The 20,971-nt window shown below is 65.0% G+C and overlaps 1 protein-coding gene across 3 annotated transcripts; it reads right to left on the bottom strand.

The window, feature by feature from the left end:
• Positions 1–528: 528 nt before the first annotated feature.
• On the bottom strand, positions 529–20,307 carry MX2 (MX dynamin like GTPase 2). Of its 3 annotated transcripts, none has more exons than XM_051838019.3 (14): positions 20,226–20,307; positions 14,917–15,195; positions 14,278–14,470; positions 12,900–13,037; positions 11,669–11,823; positions 10,995–11,133; positions 9,579–9,777; positions 7,971–8,049; positions 7,028–7,150; positions 6,016–6,157; positions 3,866–4,024; positions 3,589–3,665; positions 2,284–2,538; positions 529–1,544 (listed from the first exon to the last, which is right to left on the bottom strand). In XM_051838019.3, exons 2-14 carry the CDS (start codon positions 15,142–15,144, stop codon positions 1,302–1,304), a joined length of 2,130 nt encoding a protein of 709 aa, XP_051693979.2. In that variant the 5' UTR covers positions 15,145–15,195; positions 20,226–20,307; the 3' UTR covers positions 529–1,301. The 3 variants fall into 3 exon arrangements, with proteins under 3 accessions (XP_051693979.2, XP_051693978.2, XP_089186641.1); XM_051838018.3 differs by having other exon boundaries at positions 2,284–2,587; positions 20,226–20,286; XM_089330515.1 differs by having other exon boundaries at positions 2,284–2,587; positions 20,176–20,270.
• Between the last annotated feature and the right edge of the window lie 664 nt (positions 20,308–20,971).

Genomic DNA, 20,971 nt, shown 5'->3' with positions numbered 1-20,971 from the left:
CACCCTGCCCTCGATTCGGTCGTGTTGGGCGCCTTCACGGAGCTCCGTGCTGGCTCCTGCTGGAGGCTGGGGGTGCGCGGTGTGGGGACAGGTGAGCAGACCGGGGCTGCGGCCAGGGCTGGGGGCTGCTGGGGCTGGGGAGGGGCGTTCACGGAGGGGAAGGGTCGGTTTCCTGGCACAGGGGGCATGAGGTTCACAGCTCACAGGAGCAGTTGCCGTGTCTCTGTCTCCTGCCTGAGGACGGGGGGTCCTGGGAGGCACTGGGTTGTGCTGTGTATCTCTGTACCCATGGTGCCGGGGGCACTGGGTGGCTGTTGTGGGTGCAGTGGCTCCGGGCCATGAAAGCCGCTGGCTCTGGGCGGCCCCGGGGATGCCCTCCTGTGCCTGGAGTCTCCTTATGCCTTCTCCTTATGCCAAGTGCCCAGCACGGTCACCCCAGAGGCCCAGGCAGGGAGGATCGGGGGCAAGGAAACACACCGGCATCTTCACGTCATCTGCAAGGCACTAATTGGGGGCCACGGCTCAGGCTGCGGTTTTGCCATGAACTTTTATTGTGAAAGTGTAAGGTTTCCCACCCTGGCCTGTGCTGCAGACTCGGCAGGGGCTTTCCAGGTCAAACCCGGATCAACAGCAAGCAGAGAACAGTGTTCCCTGTGTTGTCTGGGCTAAGGGCTCCGTGCTCAGTATTCGGGCATCAGAGAAGCATGACGTAGGAATCAGAATCCCCGTCGCTTGTCCCGTTGGGTCCTGGTCTGGCGCAAGGCTGCAGGGTTTTGGTGAAAAGCTTTTCCTCATTCAGTCCCTTGGGGACACCACGTGCAGGCTCCCACACTGGGCGAACTCCCAGGGGGCAGGAGCCTCGGGGGCTGGGAACCTGCAGTGGCGCGAGGCTTCCCCTGGAGAGTGACCGCTAAGGGACACAAACACCCAGGACCCGGACTCCGAGAGGGCCCCAGGTCATCCCCCGGCCCTCCACGGCGGGGATCTGTTCTTGCTGACGTCAGCTGATCAGTGGTGACTCCGCTCTGGGTGCCCAGCGAGATTCTCGCACAACCAAAGCGGAACAAGATGCAGACTCCCTCCCCCACCCCGGGCTGTCCCAGGCTGCCGGCGACAGCGGGAGTGACGAGTGACGGGGCTCCCACTGCCCGCGCGGGGCCACGGCCTCAACAGCGCCTCTCCGAGGAGGTCAGGGGAGTTGGGCCTGCGGGGACACCAGCCGCAAGCTCTGGGGATGTGTATGGGACCGGGATGGGAGGACGGGGGAGTGGCCCCCGCCCGGGGCCACTCGGGCTGTCCCTTCAGTGCACCCCTCCCTTGGAGAACTGCCAGAGCGTGCGCCGCGCCTGGGCCAGCCGGAAGAGCCGCTCCTTCAGGGCCTTGCGCTTGGTGGCGGTCTCCTTGTGCTCCTGCAGCAGCCAGGAGTACCTCTCTTTCTCCTGGAGGGTCCTCAGCATGGCTTTCTGCAGGCAGTCGCCGTTTTCTCGAAGTATGAAAAACTGAATTATGAACGGGATCTGGTTGGACAGCCGTTTGCTGGTTTCCTGGAAGAGACGAGAGGGGGCTCGGCTGAGGGTCTTGGCGCAAAGCCCGAGGCTCCCCAGAGGGCCTTGGGGCTCCTGGGCGTGTCCAGGTTCACTCTGCCGCGTTCTGACGCTCCATCAATAAACAACAGCGCGTCTGACCTGTCCCCTTAGCTCCCTGGGTCCCCCCAGCTCATGCCACCTGCTGGGCATCCAGCCTGCCCGGGAGCTCCTCCCGCTGCCCATGGTGCCCCCGGCTCCCTTGGGGAGGTAGGGGGATCTGCTTCAAGCATGTCCATCGGCCTCTGTCTTCATTCAGGTCAGGTGGCCTGGCGGCTGGACGCCCTGTTCTGATTGGAAAGGGTACAGGAGCCAGGCGTTTGCAGCCTAAATTCTCTCCCGTCCTGTGCACCCTCGCACCTGCCACTGGACGGAGGGACGGAAAGGGGGGGGGGTCACATGGCTCACAGAATCTGGGGAAGGGACCGTTATTCCTGCCTTGGGGGGCTGACGGTGCTGGGACAGCCCAGGATGGCTGGTGACAGCCAGGGCGCCGATGCCTGCTGTCTTTTGCTGTGTTCTGAGGGTGCACGCATCGCACGTGCAGTCTGAAGTCAGAACTCATTTGCATCCCTGCGCTGCCACCTTAACAAGGGTTCGGGCAGAGGAGTCGAAAGCGGCTCACAGGGCTCCTGAGAGGGGCAGCGCATGAGCGTAGATCCCCACGGGACCCCCAGGCTGGGCGGACAGCAGGGCTCACCAAGCAGTACGCCTCCACGTGGGCTCCGATTTCGCTGACGGTGGAGACTTGGGCTGTGTCTTTGGCAGAGCGGGAGGCCAGGGGGAAGGCCAGGGGCGTGTTCCCCGGGGGCTGCAGCGCCTCCTGGCGGACACCCTTGAGCACTGTGCTGTAGATCTGGTCCTGGCAGTAGACCAGCTTCTCCATCTTGAACTGCAGCTGGATCACCTCCTGCGCCTTCTCCACCTGCCTCGTTCTGATGCCTTCGATGTTGTTCTGGGCGCACGAGAGAGACCGGCTGTGCCTTCTGCTGCTGCTCTGCCAGCTGGCAAGGACTCTCAGGTTTAGCCCGGAATTGACAGCCAAGCAAGGTCTCTGGGCGGAGATCCCTGGGAGATCCGGTTCCTTGCCAGCACACGCGGCGGCCTCCTCCCTCCCTCCCTGCCGCCCTGGGGCTGCCTGCCGCTCCCCACTGCTGAATCCAAGCTCTCGTGAGCTGGGTGGGCTGACGGCGGCTCTGTGCATTTCCTCGGAATCCTGGGACAGCCCCACCCACCCTCCCACGCAGTCAAAGGCGTCTAGGGAGGGTGTCGGCAAGGGGGGAAAGTGTGTGACCCTCCCAAACCCAGACGCTGAAGTCCCCGCCCCAGGTGAGGGTGACGGAGGCGCCCTCCTGGTGCCGTCCATGCCCCCATGGCAGCAGAAGACTCCACAGTGGAGGACACACAGTGGCGGAGCCCAGCCCTGCAGCCCCTGGGCCGGGAGGAGCCCTCGGTGGGGTGACCCCAGACAGCCACTCCCTGCAGACTTCGGGGCTGCAGGGGACAAGATCGGGGCTCTGATGAGTCTGAGGCGGAGCAGAGACCCTGCGGGGCCCTGGCCTCGGGGAGCCAAAGGGAGGCTGCGTCTCCCCGAGGACTGCAGGTCCCACGCACGTGGGGGCCTGCACCTGCTGGGCTGGGCAGGAGCTCGGGGAAACCAGCCCTGCAGCAGGGGTGCTCAAAGGACCGGGGGCAGCAACCGTGGGGGCCGGGAAGCTCGGCCCTGGCAGCCTCCAGTCTGGAGAAATGGTGGCCAGGGGCCAGGAGGACTCCAGAGCCAGTCCCCGCCCTGGGCCTCTGGGCTGTCACTCAGAGCCAAGCCCCGCCCCGCAGCAGAGGTCAGGGCTGGGAGACAAAGCCAAGCAGGCAGCCTCTCTTGGAGCTGAGCCCCCGCCCCCGCCCAGCCCACCGGCCTGCACCCCGACCCCCACCCCACCCAGCAGGACGGACTTCTGTCCCAGGCGAGAGCAGTCCTGGGAGGGGCAGGGGAGCCCTGGGCACTCACCCGGACGATCTGATGGAGGTTGGAAAAATCGCTGAAGTGCTTCGCGGCCGTGTCGCAGAAAGCTTGCTGGACGATCTCTGACCAGAGAGAGAACAAAACGTCGGTGCCACGCAAGCACGACCCAGGGCTCCCGGTCCAGGGTGGGGCGCCCAGCCACAGAGCCGCAGTAGGGGGCGGGCTGGTGCATGTTCCCCGGGAGCCCAGCGCCCTCGGCAGGTGCCAGCCCCTCCCCGAGGCCGCCCAGCGGGGGGGGGGGGGGCGGGACGGCGGGCCTCACCCACGGCGCTGAGCAGCACTTGGAGCGCGGGGTCCACCAGCTGCTGCAGGTGCTGCTGGACGATGGTCTCGAACGTCTTGTAGCTGACGAAGCCCAGAAGCTCCTTGCCGCGATACTGATTCTCGTACTTTGAGATTTCGTCCTGAATGTTATTTTTCACTGCAACGTGAAGCAGACCTCCTTGGTGACTTCCAGCCCGTCCACACGCGTTTTCAGGGTCGGAACGCTGTTTAAGGTCCTGCTCCCGGCCGCACCCGCACCCGTCGGGAGGACTGCGGGTGGATCTGGTGCACAGTCAACCCCGGGCTCCGATGCCAGGCTGAGGGGTGCTGACGCCGAGGGGCAGAAACACCACTGTGTGCGCGTGTTCCATGAACGGCCGTCTCCACGGCAGTGCCCGGCGCCCTGTCCCCAGAGCACACTCCCACCCCCAGGACAGTGCCCGGAGCCCTGTCCCCAGAGCACACTCCCACCCCCAGGGCAGCGCCCGGAGCCCTGTCCCCAGAGCACACTCCCACCCCCAGGGCAGCGCCCGGAGCCCTGTCCCCAGAACACTCTCACCCCCAGGGCAGTGCCCGGAGCCCTGTCCCCAGAACACACTCCCACCCCCAGGGCAGTGCCCGGAGCCCTGTCCCCAGAACACTCCCACCCCCAGGGCAGTGCCCGGAGCCCTGTCCCCAGAGCACACTCCCACCCCCAGGGCAGTGCCCGGAGCCCTGTCCCAGAGCACACTCCCACCCCCAGGGCAGTGCCCGGAGCCCTGTCCCCTGAGGCCACTCCCACCCCCAGGGCAGTGCCCGGAGCCCTGTCCCCAGAGCACACTCCCACCCCCAGGGCAGAGCCCGGAGCCCTGTCCCCGGAACACACTCCCACCCCCAGGGCAGTGCCCGGAGCCCTGTCCCCAGAGCACACTCCCACCCCCAGGGCAGTGCCCGGAGCCCTGTCCCCAGAACACTCCCACCCCCAGGGCAGTGCCCGGAGCCCTGTCCCCAGAGCACACTCCCACCCCCAGGGCAGTGCCCGGAGCCCTGTCCCAGAGCACACTCCCACCCCCAGGGCAGTGCCCGGAGCCCTGTCCCCAGAGCACACTCCCACCCCCAGGGCAGTGCCCGGAGCCCTGTCCCAGAGCACACTCCCACCCCCAGGGCAGTGCCCAGAGCCCTGTCCCCAGAGCACACTCCCACCCCCAGGGCAGTGCCCGGAGCCCTGTCCCCAGAACACTCCCACCCCCAGGGCAGTGCCCGGAGCCCTGTCCCCAGAGCACACTCCCACCCCCAGGGCAGTGCCCGGAGCCCTGTCCCCAGAGCACACTCCCACCCCCAGGGCAGCGCCCGGAGCCCTGTCCCCAGAGCACACTCCCACCCCCAGGGCAGCGCCCGGAGCCCTGTCCCCAGAGCATGCTCCCACCCCCAGGGCAGTGCCCGGAGCCCTGTCCCCAGAGGCCACTCCCACCCCCAGGGCAGCGCCCGGCGCCCTGTCCCCGGAGCAAACTCCCACTTGCTGCATGGAAACAGAACCTCAAAGGTTCTCCCAGCTCGCGGGGGTCCTGCAGGCACCCAGTGCAGACCACAGTGGAGACAGCCACGGCAGCACCCTGCTGTGCAGCTCCTGCCCAGTGCCACACAGCACCCAGCACACACCACACACCACATACATCACACACCACACACACACAGTACACACAGCCCCCCCACAGCACACACGGTACACACACACCCCACACTACACACACAGCACACACAGTACACACACACATCCCACACCACACACACACAGCACACACACTACACACGCACCCAAGCTGTGTGGCTGTAACTGTAACCGTGTCCTCTGCTCCACCCAGATGGGAACTATCCCAGGTCCCCTTGTCCAGCAGGCCACACCCGCAGGCTGCGGCTCAGCCGCCACCATGGCCGGCCCCTGGCTCCTGGGCACAGCTGAGGCCGGGGAGGCGCCCCGGGGCCAGCTCCCAGGTCGGCTGCTCCCGCGAGGGCCCAGGGCGCCGGCCCGTCTCTCCTGGGGCTGCTCGGCCTGAGCCTGAGGACAAGGCAGGGGCGCGGGCTGGGCACAGCGCTCTCACGGTCCCTCCCACGGCGGGCTCAGCCGCGCTGTGGCCCTGGGGCGGGGCACTGCTATGGCGGAAGCCCTACCTCTCAGGTTGCTGGCAGTGAGGACGCCGGCCCAGCGCTGGAACTGCTGGCGCACCCTGTTGTACATGCGCGTCTCCTTCTCCTTCACGGCTTCCTCCGCCTCCACCAGCTTCTCGATGTCCTGGTTAAACAGCTTGATTTTCTGAAAGGACAGCAGGTCCTCAGGAGGGGGCTGGGCCAGTGGAGGGTCATGGGGCAGCAGGGTACCTCCCAGCCTGCGGTGCCAGCATCCCGTATGGGCGCTGGTTCAAATCCCAGCTGCTCCACTTCCGATCCAGCTCTCTGCTGTGGCCTGGGAGAGCAGTGGAAGATGACCCAGGTCCTTGGGCCCTGCACCCACGTGGGAGACCTGAAGGAAGCTCCTGGCTCCTGGATTCAGATCAGCCCAGCTCTGGCCATGTGGCCATTGAGGAGTGGACCAGCAGGTGGAAGACCTCTCTCTCTCTCTCTCTCTAATTCTGCATTTCAAATAAATAAATAGGGGCTGGTGCTGTGGCTCAGCAGGTTAACACCCTGGCCTGAAGCGCCGGCATCCCATATGGGCACTGGTTCAAGACCCGGCTGCTCCACTTCCGATCCAGCTCTCTGCTATGGCCTGGGAAAGCAGTAGAAGATGCCCCAAGTACTTGGGCCCCTGCACCTGCGTGGGAGACCCGGAAGAAGCTCCTGGCTCCTGGCTTCAGATCGGCACAGTTCCAGCCATTTGTGGCCAATTGGGGAGTGAAACATCGGATGGAAGAACTCCCCCCCCCCCGCCCCGCCTCTCCTCTCTCTGTGTAACTCTGACTTTCAAATAAATAAATAAATCCTTAAAAATAAATTAATAAACAATAAAAAAATCTTAAGAAAAGGTTAGCCTGCTGCAGATTTATTAAGACTCGAGTTCCACCCGCACTTGCCTAGGCGGGGCCGGACCACGTGGCTGGGCCCCAGCCCTGAGCGAAAGGGATCCGGTGACTCAGAGGTTGGATTCTGCGCCCCAGGGTCACCTGGCGCTCCAAGGCACCCGTACCTCAATCAGAAAGAACATCATGTCGGCCTCCTGGCTGGGGACGTCGGCCCCACAGCTCCGCAGCTCCTCGGTCGCCTGCAGGTGCTTCTCTCGTATCTGAGTCTCCAACAGTGGGAGTGATTTCTGAACAAGACAATCGCAAATGGTGAAACCGGGCGCTTTGGGAACCTGGCCAGCAGGCGTCACAGCCAGACGGGGATCCCCGGGGCCCAGGACGGCGGGGCGTGCAGTGGGTGAGCGCTGCAGCTCCCAGGGGACGCTCTGGCTTCCTCTTGTTGGATTTTGTTCGGTGCTTTGTAGAGGGGTTTTTAAAAGGGTCCACAGGGACTGGCGCTGTGGCATAGCCGGTAAAGCAGCCACCTGCAGCGCCGGCATCCTATATGGTGCCGGCTGTGTCCCGGCTGCTCCTCTTCCGATCCAGCTCTCTGCTGTGGCCTGGGAAAGCAGCAGAAGATGGCCCAAGTGCTTGGGCCCCTGCACCCACGTGGGAGACCTGGAGGAGGCTCCTGGCCCAGCCCAGGCCATTGCGGCCATTTGCGAAATGAACCAGTAAATGAAGGTCTTATCCCTGTCTTCCCTCTCTCTCTGTAACTCTTCCAAATAAATAGATATTTTAAAGAATTACCCTGTTTCTCAACAAGCCCCAGGCTGGACTACAGTTCTACAGGGGATGGGCTCAGGAGACCACGTGGCTGTCTATTTTTGAGAAATCACAGAGAGAGATTATTCCTTACAAACTGGTCGTCTCTCCCAGGTGTGAGGCTGGGGAGATGGCTTTATACTGTGAAGGGTCACGACCAATTGACAAGGGTAGTGTGCCAGCCTCATGGCCGTTCCTTTCACGCCGGCTTCTCAGCTCCGTCTCTTCCCCGGAGCGCGCTGTGCGCGGCGCCTGCACCTGCTGCACGCCAGCCGCCCGGCAGGCGGCGTTTCTCCTACTCACACTGATGTGTTCGCTGAGCTCCTCCGTTAGCCTTTCCGCCAGCCGGGGCACCGTGGCCATCCCATTGTCCAGGAGAACTCTGAAAGCACACGGGGCACCGGTCAGGCCCGGCGGCAGGGCTGGGCGGCCATTCTCACAGGGCGTGGGCGAGGAGCTCAGCTCCCCGGGGCCGCAGATGCCCATCGAAGTGAGAGAGACGGCAGGGAGTGAGGGCGCCAGCCTGCACCCAGGCAAGCAGGGTGCCGGGAGCTCGCGTTTGCTGTCCCTTCTCCTCCTCCCAGCCAGCTGGTGGGCGGGGCAGCCTGCCTGCAGGGAACTGGCACAGCCAGGCTCCGGCGCTCGCCCGAGTCTGCCGCAGGGCTGCCACGGTGCCCAGACCTCGGAGGTGCCAGCGACATCCGCGCCGCCCGAGTTTGTGCAAACACCTCTCGCAGGTGCCTGCGGGTGCGTCTCTCCGTCTCCCTCGCTAAGTGGCACTCGGGGGCATTTTGCTCCTTGCGATGGGTGTTCATCCGATGCCTACCATGCCTGGCGCCGCTCCAAGGGCTTTGCAAACAGGGATGTGACGTGTTGTGCCTAGGCTGTTCCACGTAATCCGGGAGGGAGCAGTAGGATGCCCCGGGCAGACCTGGAGACGGCAGCCCAGCTCCCAAGGGCACGGTGAGCAGGAGGCAAACCCGCTCTGCTCAGATTCACCGTTCTGTTGCCTCTCTGCTTAGAGCTGGAGTGCCCTCTGCCCTCTGCCCTCTGCCCTCTGCCCGGGCTCCCACTGCCCAGGGATAGGAAATTCCTGGACGAAACACGGGGGAGACCCAGTGCCCTGCCAAGCGCAGCGCGGCGACAGGATGATTTACGCCGTAGTGAACTGTCACTGCGCCGGCTCAGAAAAGATCCACAAAGCTCCTGTTCGTGTGCGCCACTTACCATGGCAAACTCGGGCTTCCGGAACTTTCTAGATGTTTCTCGAATCCTGTTTCCACGTATCATTGGGCCTGCTTTCCTCATCTATAAGAGTGGGAAGGCCTGCCCCTGCCTTACAAACCTCCCTAGACTTCGTGGGACCCCAGTGAGATCCTCGCAGGAAACCCCAATGTTCTGTGCTCTGTGCAGGGCCACGCAGTCAACTCTGTTGTTAGAGCACAAGGAGCTATATTTAAACTTGTTTCAATAACTCAGTTAACGTAACCTGAGAGGGCCGGCATTGTGGAGCAGCGAGTTAAGCCCCTGCCTGCAGTGCTGGCGTCCCATAGGGGCACTGGTTCGAGTCCCGGCTGCTCCACTTCCAATCCAGCTCTCTGCTATGGCCTGGGAAAGCAGTGGATGATGGCCCAAGTCCTTGGGCCCCCTGCACCCAAGTGGGAGACCTGGAAGAAGCTCCTGGCTTCCACCTGGCCCAGCTCCGGCCACTGTGGCTGCTTGCAGAGTGAACCAGCAGACGGAGGATACCCCCGCCCAGCACTGTATATAACTGCCTTTTGAACAGATCTTTTACATCAGAAACGTCACCTAGAATAAAGCCAGGGACACTCGGCTGTCACTGGGCCCCCGGTGGCCGGAGGCTGTGGCTGGGGGGAGGGGTCCTGCGCCAGGGGCTCCGCAGGCGCTCACCTGAAGTGCGGGTGCACCTCAAAGAACTGCATCTCTCTCTTGGCCGCCTCGGCGCAGCTCAGGTTGTTGAGGACCTCCTGCTGGGCCCGGCACCTCACCATCATGTAGCCCTTCTTGAGGTGGTAGGTGAGGTTCTGCGCCACCTGCAGCACGCCCTTCTCGGTGCCCCTGTCCACCAGGTCGGGCTTGGTCAGCACCCCTGCGGGAGGGCGCAGAACGTCAGCGGGAGCTCCGGGGCTCGGGGCTCCTCGTCCCGTCCCGGGGCGCGGCCTTCTCTGACCCACCCGACGTGCGTGGACGCCTGCCGTGTGGTGGGCACCAGGGAGGTGGGTGCCGCCACGGGGCCAGCCGCCCAGCCTTTCCCCAGGACGCCGTTCCTACCACGAGGTCCCTTTCGCGGCCCCCCCAGAGCCCTCCTTGGGGGTGTCTGCACTGCTCTGTGCTCCCCGCCTTTGTCACCCACTCTTCCGCCCCCTCCTTGGGCTGGGTTGAAAGTTTGGATTTCTGAGTGTTTGCCTTGCTTTTTATTTCCATGGAAAACCTAAAAGCCTCACCTGTAGTTTGTGCTGCAGTCTGGCCACCTGGTCTACCATTTCCTGACCCTTCCTGGGAACCACAGCTGAGCATTTGTTCTCTCTCTCCCCTCCAGAGGTCTCATGTAAGAGCCCACCTTCACCCCGCCTAGAAGATTCGGACAAGCATAGAGCTACATGCCCTGGACGAGCCACCAGCTCTCTGAATCCCTTCTGGCACCTTCCAGTGAGAGAGCGAGGCCCTGGCCCTGGGAGGGGGAAGCAGCCCCGGGCCCTACCCTGAGCCGGCTGCCGCTCTCGCGTACCTAGGGCACGGCTTCTCCTTGAGAGGGAAGGCAGGGGCTGACGCACGGGGGTCTTCTACCAGGACTGGCCCTAGCGGGGAGAGGACGCCGCCTGCCCAGCTGCCACCCCCCTGCTGGTCCCTGGGTCAGCACATCCGGGCTCCCACCTTTCGGCTACTGTCAATCATGCAGTTCCCAGCCTGGGGGCCGGTTCCTCCCCCTGCCACACCTCGCACATTTCCCTTTATTTCTATGCTTAGAAATAGAGCCCTAGAATGCGCAGAAAATTTGCATTTCTGTTTCAACCTTGTTTGGGGCCCAGGCCGAGGTCTGTCTGACTGTGTAGACTCCAGCACTGCACTGACTGGCCAAGTTCACCATCATGATGGCCGTAGTCACTGGGGGCTTTGCTTACCCGAGTTTGCCACAAACCAGAGGACCAGGAAGCTGCCTCTAAATCCCACAGAGACGTCAGCGTCCAAACAGCACTATCTCTGATGACCCAGAGCGGCAGCCCCTGGATCCTCGCAGGACGCAGGGCACCTCCCACAGCGCTACTTTCCAGAATGTTCCCTGGAAGACTGGATCTTCCTTCTCACCGATGGTCCTGTCCCCGTCGGGGTCCACCTCCCGGGCCATGCTCAGCGCCTCGGTGGTGGCGATGTCCACGTTGCTGGGGACCACGACCAGGTTGATGGTCTCCTGCCTCTGGATGTATTTCCTGATGAGCGCCTTGATCTGGGGCCAGAGAGACACAGAGGACGAGCCGTGGCCCCATCTGACCACGCGGCAGCAGGGCCAGGGGACGGGCGTGATGGGGCGAGGCAACAGGGTCCCCGGGCGGGCCAACCCCACCCCCTGGAGGCCTGTCCGCCTGCCCCGGCCTGCTGGGCTGCCTCCCTTCCCTGCGGCCTTTCTTCTTCCCTGAGGACGCTCTGGGGCCTGCAGCCAGGGCCCCCCGCTTCCAGCGCCTCTGGGGTTCTGCCCAGGGGAACCGGCAGTGAGCTCCCCACATGGAGAAACAAGGAGGCCAGACAGGAAAAGTGAGGGGTTCGATGGATGCATCAGAGGGGGCGGTCATGGGGAGCTGGCTTCAGAGCTCAGGATGGAGGTCAGGGAAGGCCAGCGGGCAGAGCCGTGCAAAGGCCCAGGGGCCTCAGTGGGAGGGTGGTCAGCACCAAGAGGCGCCCTGGGGCGCTGCAGGCTCAGGCACGGACCCCAGAGGCCTCGGCCGCTGCAGCCGGGCCCCTCCCCGAGTCCCCACGAGGCTCACCTGCTCTCCGATGTCCCGGGGCTGCCCGCCTATAGCCAGCCTGGCAATGCCAGGCAGGTCAATGAGCGTGAGGTCGGGAACCTCGCAGGAGGTGACCTCCAGGGTGATGAGCTCCTGACTGATGCTCGTGTCACTTCCCGTCAGGGCTTTCTGGGCTGCAGAGGCCGAGAGGGGAGGAGCCCCCGTGAGTGACGCAACACCGAGGACCGCTGGCCTCCAGGGGACGGGCAGCTCAGGGGGGTCCCAATGTGGGGGCTGCTTTTCTAGAAGCCTGCTGAACCAGTGCAGGAGGCCCTGGGTGGGAGCTGGCACACGTGCTGGCCACAGACCGAGGCAGTGTGACTGCCCCAGCTCCTAGGGGGCACCAGGGGGCGCTGTGGCAGCTTAAACCCTGTCCGTAGCATCCTAAGGAAGCCCAGGCAATCTCAGGGCCCCAGCAGCTTCTGTACTTGGGGCTGAGCCCCGGAACCGGAGGCGGCCTGGGTCCTGTGAGGACTGGTCTGCCTGGGGAGCCGCTTGGGCGGGCAGGCGCCCTGGAGGCGGCCACGGCCTCTCCCTTGCACCTGGCGTGTGCTGTTAGGGGGCCTGGAGCCGGCGCCTCCGCGGAGGAGAGGTGCCTGGTGTGTTCGGGGCTGTTTGCTGAGCTCAGGGCTGGGCTGTGGGAGCAGGGAGGAGGAGCCTCGCGGGCAGGCCCAGGCGGGCTGTGCAGACTCCGGGAGCAACGGGGCCTTCGTGTACCCAGCTTCAGCCAACCTTGTTCAATGGCTGGGGGCACTGGCCATGTTGACGGGGAACGTCAGGTTGGGAGGGCGTGGAGCTGTGGCCCCAGTGTAGCAGGGCCTGGGGAGGACAAGCGCTGTCCGTCCCCCTGGGCTGGGGCACGTCCGGAACAGGCCATCTGAGACCTCGAGGATCAGTAGGGATTAGGTAGGTAAGGAGGAACGGGACAGGTGGGAGGTCTGGGATGGGCACACGGGAAAACCTAGAAGGAAGACAGTTTGTTCCCCGTGGAGGAGGTGGGAGGCCAGAGCTGGGGAGCGGAGGGGGAGGGGGAGGGGAGCCGGGGCCGGCCCAGGCAGCCACAGGGCTGTGGGAGCTGAGGGAAGCCACCCAGGGTCTTCAGCTGGGAGGTAACCAGTGGGCGGTGACCTGGACGAGGTCGTGCGGGGACAGGGGAGGTGTCCCAGCGGGGAGGCCGTGCCCGTGTCAGGGAGGAGCCCAGGGGCCCTACCTTTCCGGATCTCCTTCTCCACCTGGGAGGGGCTGTCCAGCTGCAGCCGCACGTCCCGGTAGCTGACGGTTGCCCTCCACCTGGACGCCCACGGCTGCTTCTTCATCTTCAGCTCCAGCGGGCACCTCGTGATGATCCCTGCGAGGGCCCCACATGCTCAGTCTCCTCTCAAGCCGAGCTTCTCTGCTCCCTTGCCCCCACTTCCCGGACCACGGACACCTGTGGTCCCCGTCGGGGCCTGGCTTGGCAGGTGCGCAGGAGCCGAGGTGCTGGGGTGTGTCCGTGCCTTTGCTGCTGCAGCGGGAGCCCCTGGCTCACAGGTCCCTGAGCGGTCACTGCTGGCCGGCATTGCAGCCCCTGCCCTGCTCTGGGTGTGGTGCACGGGGATGTGGGGCCCTCAGATGTCTGCTTGGAGGCCTGTCTGGGTTCCACCAGGGGGCCAGCCGCCACCCCCCCCCCGCTCCCCACGCCCCGGGGGCTGGAGGGCTGGGAAGAAGGGCGTGCTGCCTGGGAGAGCCCGGGCAGCCCGAGGAGGCCGCACTGGAGAGTGTGAGGCTGCCATGCGCAGGGAGGGCCCCTGGAGTGGGGACTGGGGCTGGGGCTGGGGCCCTGAGCACCTGCTCCCTCACACCCTTGCCCTGGGCGGGGCGGGGGCTGTTTCCCCACTCCTCTGGCGTTCACATCTCTACCCCAGCAGGTGCCCGGGCTGACAGGGTCTCCTGGGACATCCCCTCGTGAGCGGAGCAGGCTGCTGTGGCCGGCAGGGGCCCAGGTCTGGTGGCCTTGTCCTCCAGTCACTGTTGGGAGCAGCCCAGGGCGCCGCGGGCGAGGGAGGCCTCCCTCTACGGTGGCCACTCCCTCCAGGACCGCTGTCCATGCCCCTCCTTCCACGCCAGCCGCTGTCCTGGCTCCCTGCAGGCCTGGGAAGCCCTTCCGCAGGCCCTCTCCGGGGTCCACGCCAAGCACCCCTTCCTGTCCGTCTTTGGCACCATTTGATTAAATTATCCACGCGCCAGCTGCTGGGCTCCACACACGCCCTTCAGAGCATTTCCACAGGGAGATGGCGTGTCTTAGCCGGCATCGCCCGGCCTAGCAGCCACGCACACTGTCAACGGGATCCTCCGCAAGGACCTCACGTGTCACCCGAAACCTCCTAGCTTTGCCCGACAGGAGGAGGAGTGCTCCCACCCTCTGGCAGAGGCCACACGAGGTGAGGGGCTCTGGCCACGCATGCCGACCTCAGTCTCCAGGCCCGTGGGGGTTGGCCTCTCAGGGCTGTCCCTGAGGGCAGTCTCTGGACCCCCGGGGTCCCAGGGGTGCTCTGTGGCTGGCAGGAGTCCGTCGCTGGCCCTGGAGCCCCACTGGCCCCCGCACTTACCGTTGCCTCTGGGGAGGGGGACTCCAGAGAGGGCCTCCAGCACGGAGCTCTTGCCCGAGCTCTGGTCCCCGATGACGGCGATGGCGGGCAGCGCCAGGTCCTGCTCCACGCCCAGGGCCCGCAGGGAGTCGATGAGGTCGATGCACGGGCGCACCCTCTCCTCGTACTGGGCGTACAGGTTGTTCTCAGGCCCCTGCGGACGGGAACGCACGGCACCACGGTCGGGAGTCTTGGTACAAGTAGGGCGGCCACCATCGACGGTGGCTGTGGACAGGAGGTGCGGGGGGCACAGGGGACGGGTCTCGGGGGTCCTGGGTTCTGGCAGCAGGTGGAGGTGGGGGTTGCCTCCTGGAGGAGGGGCTGGGCAGAGCAGGAGAGGAGCCCTCAGCCAGGAGAGGTACAGGGCCGGGGGGTGGCAGGCTGGTGGGGAGCCGGGCCACCGGTATGGAGCGCCAGCACACGGGACAGAAGTCCCAGGCCCCCCCCAGAGGCGCAGTGCTGCCGCAGCCCCAGCTGGGTATCTGGCGTTTGCTGGGTGTGAGCAGGGTCCCAGGGGGCCGCGGCCGTGCAGTGCCGCGGGGAGGCCTGCGTCGTATCCCCGGGGCGGGCTGGGGCCTGAACAACTCCTCTCCGACTGACCTTGGCCTTCGAGGCCTGCTGCTCGACCAGGCTCAGAAAGTTGAAGTCCTTGGGGAGCGAAGTGGGGTCCGCCCTTCCCGCCAGCCATTCGGGGGGTGCCGGCCATTCCTTCGGCCCCACGACACACGGCGGGGACTTTTGCAGTGAGAAGCTCATTTCTTCTTTGAGGCAGAAACGGGAGGAAAACGACTTTTGCTTCTGCAGCCGGTTCCTGTGTGCTCTGGACATTCAGCTGTCTTCGTCACCGCTGGTGGGGGCCCGCCCCACGTCTGAAGAGCGCTGCAGAGACACAGGTGGGACAGCGGCCCCCGTGTCACCGGAAGTCGGCCTCAGTCGTCCGCTCAGCCTTCCCCCCATGCAGGTGGAGAGGCCAGGAGCAGTCCCTGTCGCCAGGACGGGTCTTGGTAGCCCCAAGCCCACATGGGGGATGGGGCAGTGACTCTACACTGCCCAGGAGGGCCCCACTGCCACTTTGCAAGGGCCACGTCACGGCTGGCATCAGCCCTCTGTGGCTTGGGGTGGTGGTGGGGGGACAGCAGGTAGCCCCACTAGGGCCTGCCACCCTGTGGTCAGCTTCACATCAGGGCGCAGGCTGGCTGCCGTGGGCTCTGGCCCCCCCGTGTCTCCGTGGGTGGTGTTGTCATCACTGTGGAACACAGCCCGTGGCCCTGAGGGCTGGATTCCCTCTGTATGCCACCGGGACCCCCAGGGGGCAGCCACAGCCAGCCAGTGCCTCTGTCCAGGGCCCCCACTCTGACTGCCACAGCCCACCCCTCTCCAGCAGCCAGCCGCGTGGCTCTAGGGGGCTGGATGGCACCCGCCCCCTCCAAGCACAGTCCACCTCCTTGGGATGCGAGCGGGAGAAAGCTTTCCTGTTTAGAGGCCTGAGGGATCCTTCCGGGCCGGCCCCTGCAGGGGCAGCTTGGCCACTGGCACCTGCGCCCTGTGGCCCGTCTCCTGGGAGCTGAGCCACTCCCTCTGCTTACGGCCAGGGCAGAAGCAGCTCCCGCCCCCTCTGGGGCTGATGTGCACCGCATCCTGGCAGAACCCTGGGTGTGACCTACGCCGGCCAGCACCCGCGTTTCCTCTTACGACTGAAAGGCAACCACAGTTCAGTTTAGCAGGAACTCCTGAGTCAGGAACGCCCAAGTTCAAGGTCACAGCTGGGCCTAAGGCAGTGCTTAGGTTAGATAGGACACGCAGAAGGCTCTCCTTTGTAAATTGAAAAAGGCACAACCTGTGCAGGAAACGCAGTCGTGGTCCTGTCCCAAGTTCTCCATCGCCTAACGCGAGATTTAATCCCGAGTGAACTCACTGCGTGGACCCAGGGCTCTGCTGCTTTTAACTGCCCCACCCCCACGCCCTGTCATCTGTCGCCGCTCTCAGGCCTCCAGTCTCTTCCGAATGCAGCCACGACTTTCCAAACCAGGGGACGGAGCCTGCGGTCTTCCCTCCTGGCTAAAGGAGGGGAAGGAGGAAGCTTCCGGAAGTCACAGGGGGCGGAGAGGGGGCTGCCTGCCAGCTGCTCTCACACCACAGTGGGTGTGAGTGGGCTTGCGTGGTCAGCCCCGGCGGAGCAGGACGGCTGACAAGGGGACGCCAGGTCCAGCATGGTCCCCACGAGGCACGGTGGTCCTGGCCCTGGCTCGGAACACTGCAGAGGGGGTCAGGGGCTGCAGGCCTGGAGCAGTGCCCATTCCCGAGGGCAGGATGCCTCTCCAAACCCCGGCGGCCACCGGCAATGGGCCCCGTGTCTGCACTGCCCGGGCAGTGGTGGGCAGCTTTCCCACCGTGGGCTGCACCGGCCCTGCCCTAATCGCAGACAGTCCCTCTCTGCCGGCCTGGGCCTGCTCAGAGGCCGGGCCATTCTACGGGTTCCCGAGGGGCTCCCTGCTGCGTCTCGGCCTCCCCAGAGCCGAGCCTCCCCTCCCCTCTGCAGAAAGGGGAGCTCCCGGGTGAAACCCACAACTGCCCGGCACCTGCACTCCCTGGGGAAGCAGTGGGATGCGCCGGGCTGTGCAGGCCCGAGGGCTCGGCGCTATGCACCGCCCCCTGAATGCGAGGTAAAGGGGTGAAAACGTGCAGGGGTGTGTGAAGGCTGAGGCAGGGGTGAGTGGGGCGGCCTCTGGGAGAAAGACGCCCCCCACACCCCGCCCCTGCTGCGTTTTAGAGAGGACACCGTCACAGAGGCTGCTGGGTAAGGCAGGCAGGGGTCAGCTGTGTGGCCTGAGCCTGGAGAGCCACCTGTCCCCCCGCTGCAGCCCGCAGGGTCTCCCAGGAGACAAGCAGGAGCCGGGTGACATGGAGAGGGAGAACAGGGGCCACACTGAGCCGCGAGGCAAGGGAAGGTGGGAGGCGGGGACGGGGGTCCCCCAGCCCTGCTCTGTCTGAGAGCGAGCCAGGGCCCGAAGGCCTTGGAATCCCGCAGTCCCTGCTCTGTGGCGGCGTCGCCAGCGCGGACATACAAGTGCGGGGGGCCACGGGCAGCCTGCGGAGCGAGCCCAGGGCTGCACACAGACAGGAAGTGAAAGCGGAGTGTGTGTGTGTGTGCATGTGTGTGTGCGCGTGTGTGCATGTGCACGTGTGTGCACGTGTGTGCATGCATGTGCACATGTGTGTGCATGTGTGTGTACTTGTGTGCGTGTGTGCATGTGTGCATGTGCATGCACGTGTGTGCATGCGTGTATGTGTGTGCACATGTGTGCATGCGTGTGCGTGTGTGTATGTGCACGCGTGTATGTGTGTGCGTGCGTGTGCGTGTGTGCGCGTTCATGTGTGTGTGCATGTGCATGTGTACTTTGTGTGCGTGCATGTGTGTGCGTGTGCGTATATGTGTGTGCGTGTGTGCATGCATGTGTGTGCATGCGTGTATGTGTGTGCGTGTATGTGTGTGCGCATGCATATGCGTGTGTATGCGTGCGTGTGCGTGTGTGCACGTGCGTATATGTGTGTGCATGTGTGTGCGCGTGTGTGCGCGTGCGTGTTTGTGTGTGTGTGCGTGTGTGCGCGTTCATGTGTGTGTGCATGTGCAGGTGTACTTTGTGTGTGTGCACGTGCGTATATGTGTGTGCATGAGTGTGTGTGTGCGCGTGTGTGCACACAGGATTCCGGGGGGGCAGCGAGGCCTCAGCAAAGGCGAGTGGAGAAGGCGAGCCAGCAGGGCTGCTGCCGGCCACGGGGTTCCAGCGCGAGCCGTGGAGGCCTGGGTCGGTCGGGCTCCACGCGCGGCAGCTGGGAGCGCAGGGAGCCGCGGAGGCTGTCCAGGGCAGCCCGGAGGGGGGCCCGGGGAGGAGGAGCTTACGTTTCGGAAACTCAGAGTGGGGTCCAGGGGCGGGTGGGGGCCCTCCTTGCCACGCGAGGGCTCCTGGAAGGTCCCGTCCTTGGAAGCCCCAGCGAGGGGTTACTGGCGCCCCCGAGGGCTGCTCTGCGCGCGAGGGGTTACTGGCGCCCCCGAGGGCTGCCCTGCTCTCCCTGCGGGAGCTCGGCTGCGGCACCGCCGGCATTGCCGCAGTCCGGGCCCTGGACAGACTGCGCTTGCGCAACAGCCACCTCGCATTCCCGGGCCGAGAGAAGACATCTCGCGAGGAAGTCCTCTGCTCTTTTAGGTTTGTTTTTTGTTTGTTTGTTTGTTTGTTTGTTTTGCATAAAATTGCCCTCGAGGACGGGTCCCTGCACCCACGCCCTGGGCCCATCCTGCTGGACCACACTGGCCCCGCGGCCTCAGAGCACCGGGCAGCTGACCACACATGGCCTTACTCCCTATAAGGCCACCTTTTGTCGTCCTGGGGGTGAGGACTTGGCCGTGAGAGCTGGTGAGACACTTTCCGCCCGCAGCCGGTGAATCTGAACAGGAAGTAGCACAGCAAGAAAGAAACCCCTGGGCTCCTGCCTGCTGTCCATTCCTGGGAGGCCATGCCTGGTCAGTGCGCCGCTGGCTCTTTCCTCTTCCACCAGGGGGCGCCAGGCCTCGTCACGTGTGTGTTGCCACAAGGGCTGGGAAAAAATGCAAAGCCTACAGAGGAGCGATTGCCCAACGCGGGCTTCCAGGCAGTTTTGCAGCTCCTAAAGCTGCTGCAAAGTGACGTCCCTGGCTCCAGGCACAACCCTGGACAGCGTGTCCTGCTGGCCTGAGGTCCAGAGGGGGGGCCGCCAGGGCCGGGCCGCGGCAGAGACTGGCAGAGGTGGGAGGGGATTTCCGACCCTGCCCATGGGGGAGGACTTCCTGCTCCTGGAAGGCTTTGGCTCCCAGCCTCCCCCCAGTTCTCCAGACATCGGGGGAAGCGGGAGGGGGCAGGGACACTTGCTGGACCCTGAACAAAGCTGTGCCACGGAGGGCGGTTGCAGCCCAGCCCCGGGATGGAACCCTTCCTCCAGGGCTCCCTCGGCCTGAAGCTGACATCTTCCTCAGGACCTGTGTGCCGAGGACACCTGCCCGGCTGAGCATGGCCACCAGGATGAAGGTGGCCCTGACATCTGGGGAGGCTGGGAAAGGCTCAGGGGGGAGGGACGAGGCAGAGGCTGCTGCCCGCACGGCTGGCTGGGCTACGGCCTCCACGTCGCCCCCAAACTGTCCCGGGCACCAGGGCTTTGGCCGCTCTGCTGTTGGCGCCAGCCCCAGCCCCGGCCCCAGGAGCGACTGGCGGCTCAGAGGACCTCCCCTCCCAGGCCCCGGGGACCCAGCAGGCAAGGGCTCTTGGGTGCTGACATTTGAGGGCCGAGGAACGGCGCATTTGCACAAAGCCCGATGACGAGTCCCGTCCCTGGTGAGGGAGTCCTAGGTGCGGCTGGGACAGAGGCGAGGAGCCCTGGTCCTCCCAGTTCACGGCAGGCAGGGGCTCACCGTGGGGGTGACCGGCATTTCACACCAGTGTCAGGGTCCCGACACCTCTTTCCGCCCAGCAGCACGGGACACAGCCATGTGCACCTGCTCACCCGGGCGGTCCTGGGCTCCCACTAGCCGAGGAGCACTCAACGAGGGAAACAGGGACAAGCCAGAAACCCGGTCTGCCCCAACCCCCGGGCCAGGCACCCTGCAGATGGGAGGGGCCTCTGAAGACCCCCCTGGCTTTGAGGACTAAAGACCCCTCCCAGCCCAGCACCCTGCAAGCCACCCCGTGGTGTCCCGGAGCAGGCCACTTCCCTCGGGAAGCTGCTGTCTGCATGCCGGCACCCACACAGGCAGTGACAGCCACCCTCGTCTGTGGCTTCTGCCTTCTGGCCCAGGCGTTGACGGGGCACAGTCCTGTCACTCAGACGCACCTGCTGCCTGTCCTGTGTGCGGCACCCTCCCCGGGCCGGCCAGCTCTTACCTTTGCAGGCTCAGGATGGACAGAGAGCAGGCAGTACCCCCCCCTCCCCTCCCGGGCTTCCTTTTTACATGCTGTGGTGGCCACGCCCCATGCCCTGCCCTGTCTCCAACAAACAGAAATGAAACCAAGCACTCCCCGCAGAAATGAAACTGAGTGAGCCACAGACTCCGGCTGAGCTCACACAGGGGCTGGTGAGCATCCAGGGCGGTGGGTTGTGAACACAGGGGCAGCCCTGGGGGGGGCCAGGAGCTGCCAGAGGGTCCCCGGGGAAGTGGGGTGGGGCTGCACCCGGCGAGCTGAGGTCCAGCGCCGTCCACGCAGCAGCTGAGCGCATGAGAGGGGATGCTGGGATTCCCCGTGACTCTTCATTTAAACTGACACGTGCATTGCCGTAGCAGACTGCGCCGGTGTGGCCCTGCCACGCTCGGGGCCGCGTTGGGACCTCCTCTCTCCCCCGCGAGGAGTGCAGCTGCACAGACAGCTGAGGACAGCTGCCCGCCAGCCCCGCTTCGTCAGGACGCTGTCCTGCGGGGAGGCAGAAGGCTGCTGGGGACACACGCCAGGCTCAGAACCGGCCCTGAGCCCGTCACCGGCTCTGCGGCCCAACCACATGGTATTTATGGTTCTTCATTACCCCACCCACAAAACCTGCTCAGCCTGGGCCCCGCCTGCGACGCCAGCATCCCATACAGGAGCGCTGGTTCCAGTGCCGGCTGCTCTGCTTCCGGTCCAGCTCCCTGCTCATG

Source organism: Oryctolagus cuniculus, chromosome 4 (assembly GCF_051225735.1).
Source record: "Oryctolagus cuniculus isolate XC-2025 breed Fujian yellow rabbit chromosome 4, ASM5122573v1, whole genome shotgun sequence".
Lineage (NCBI taxonomy): Eukaryota > Metazoa > Chordata > Mammalia > Lagomorpha > Leporidae > Oryctolagus > Oryctolagus cuniculus.
This window is presented reverse-complemented; position numbering and strand designations above follow the sequence as displayed.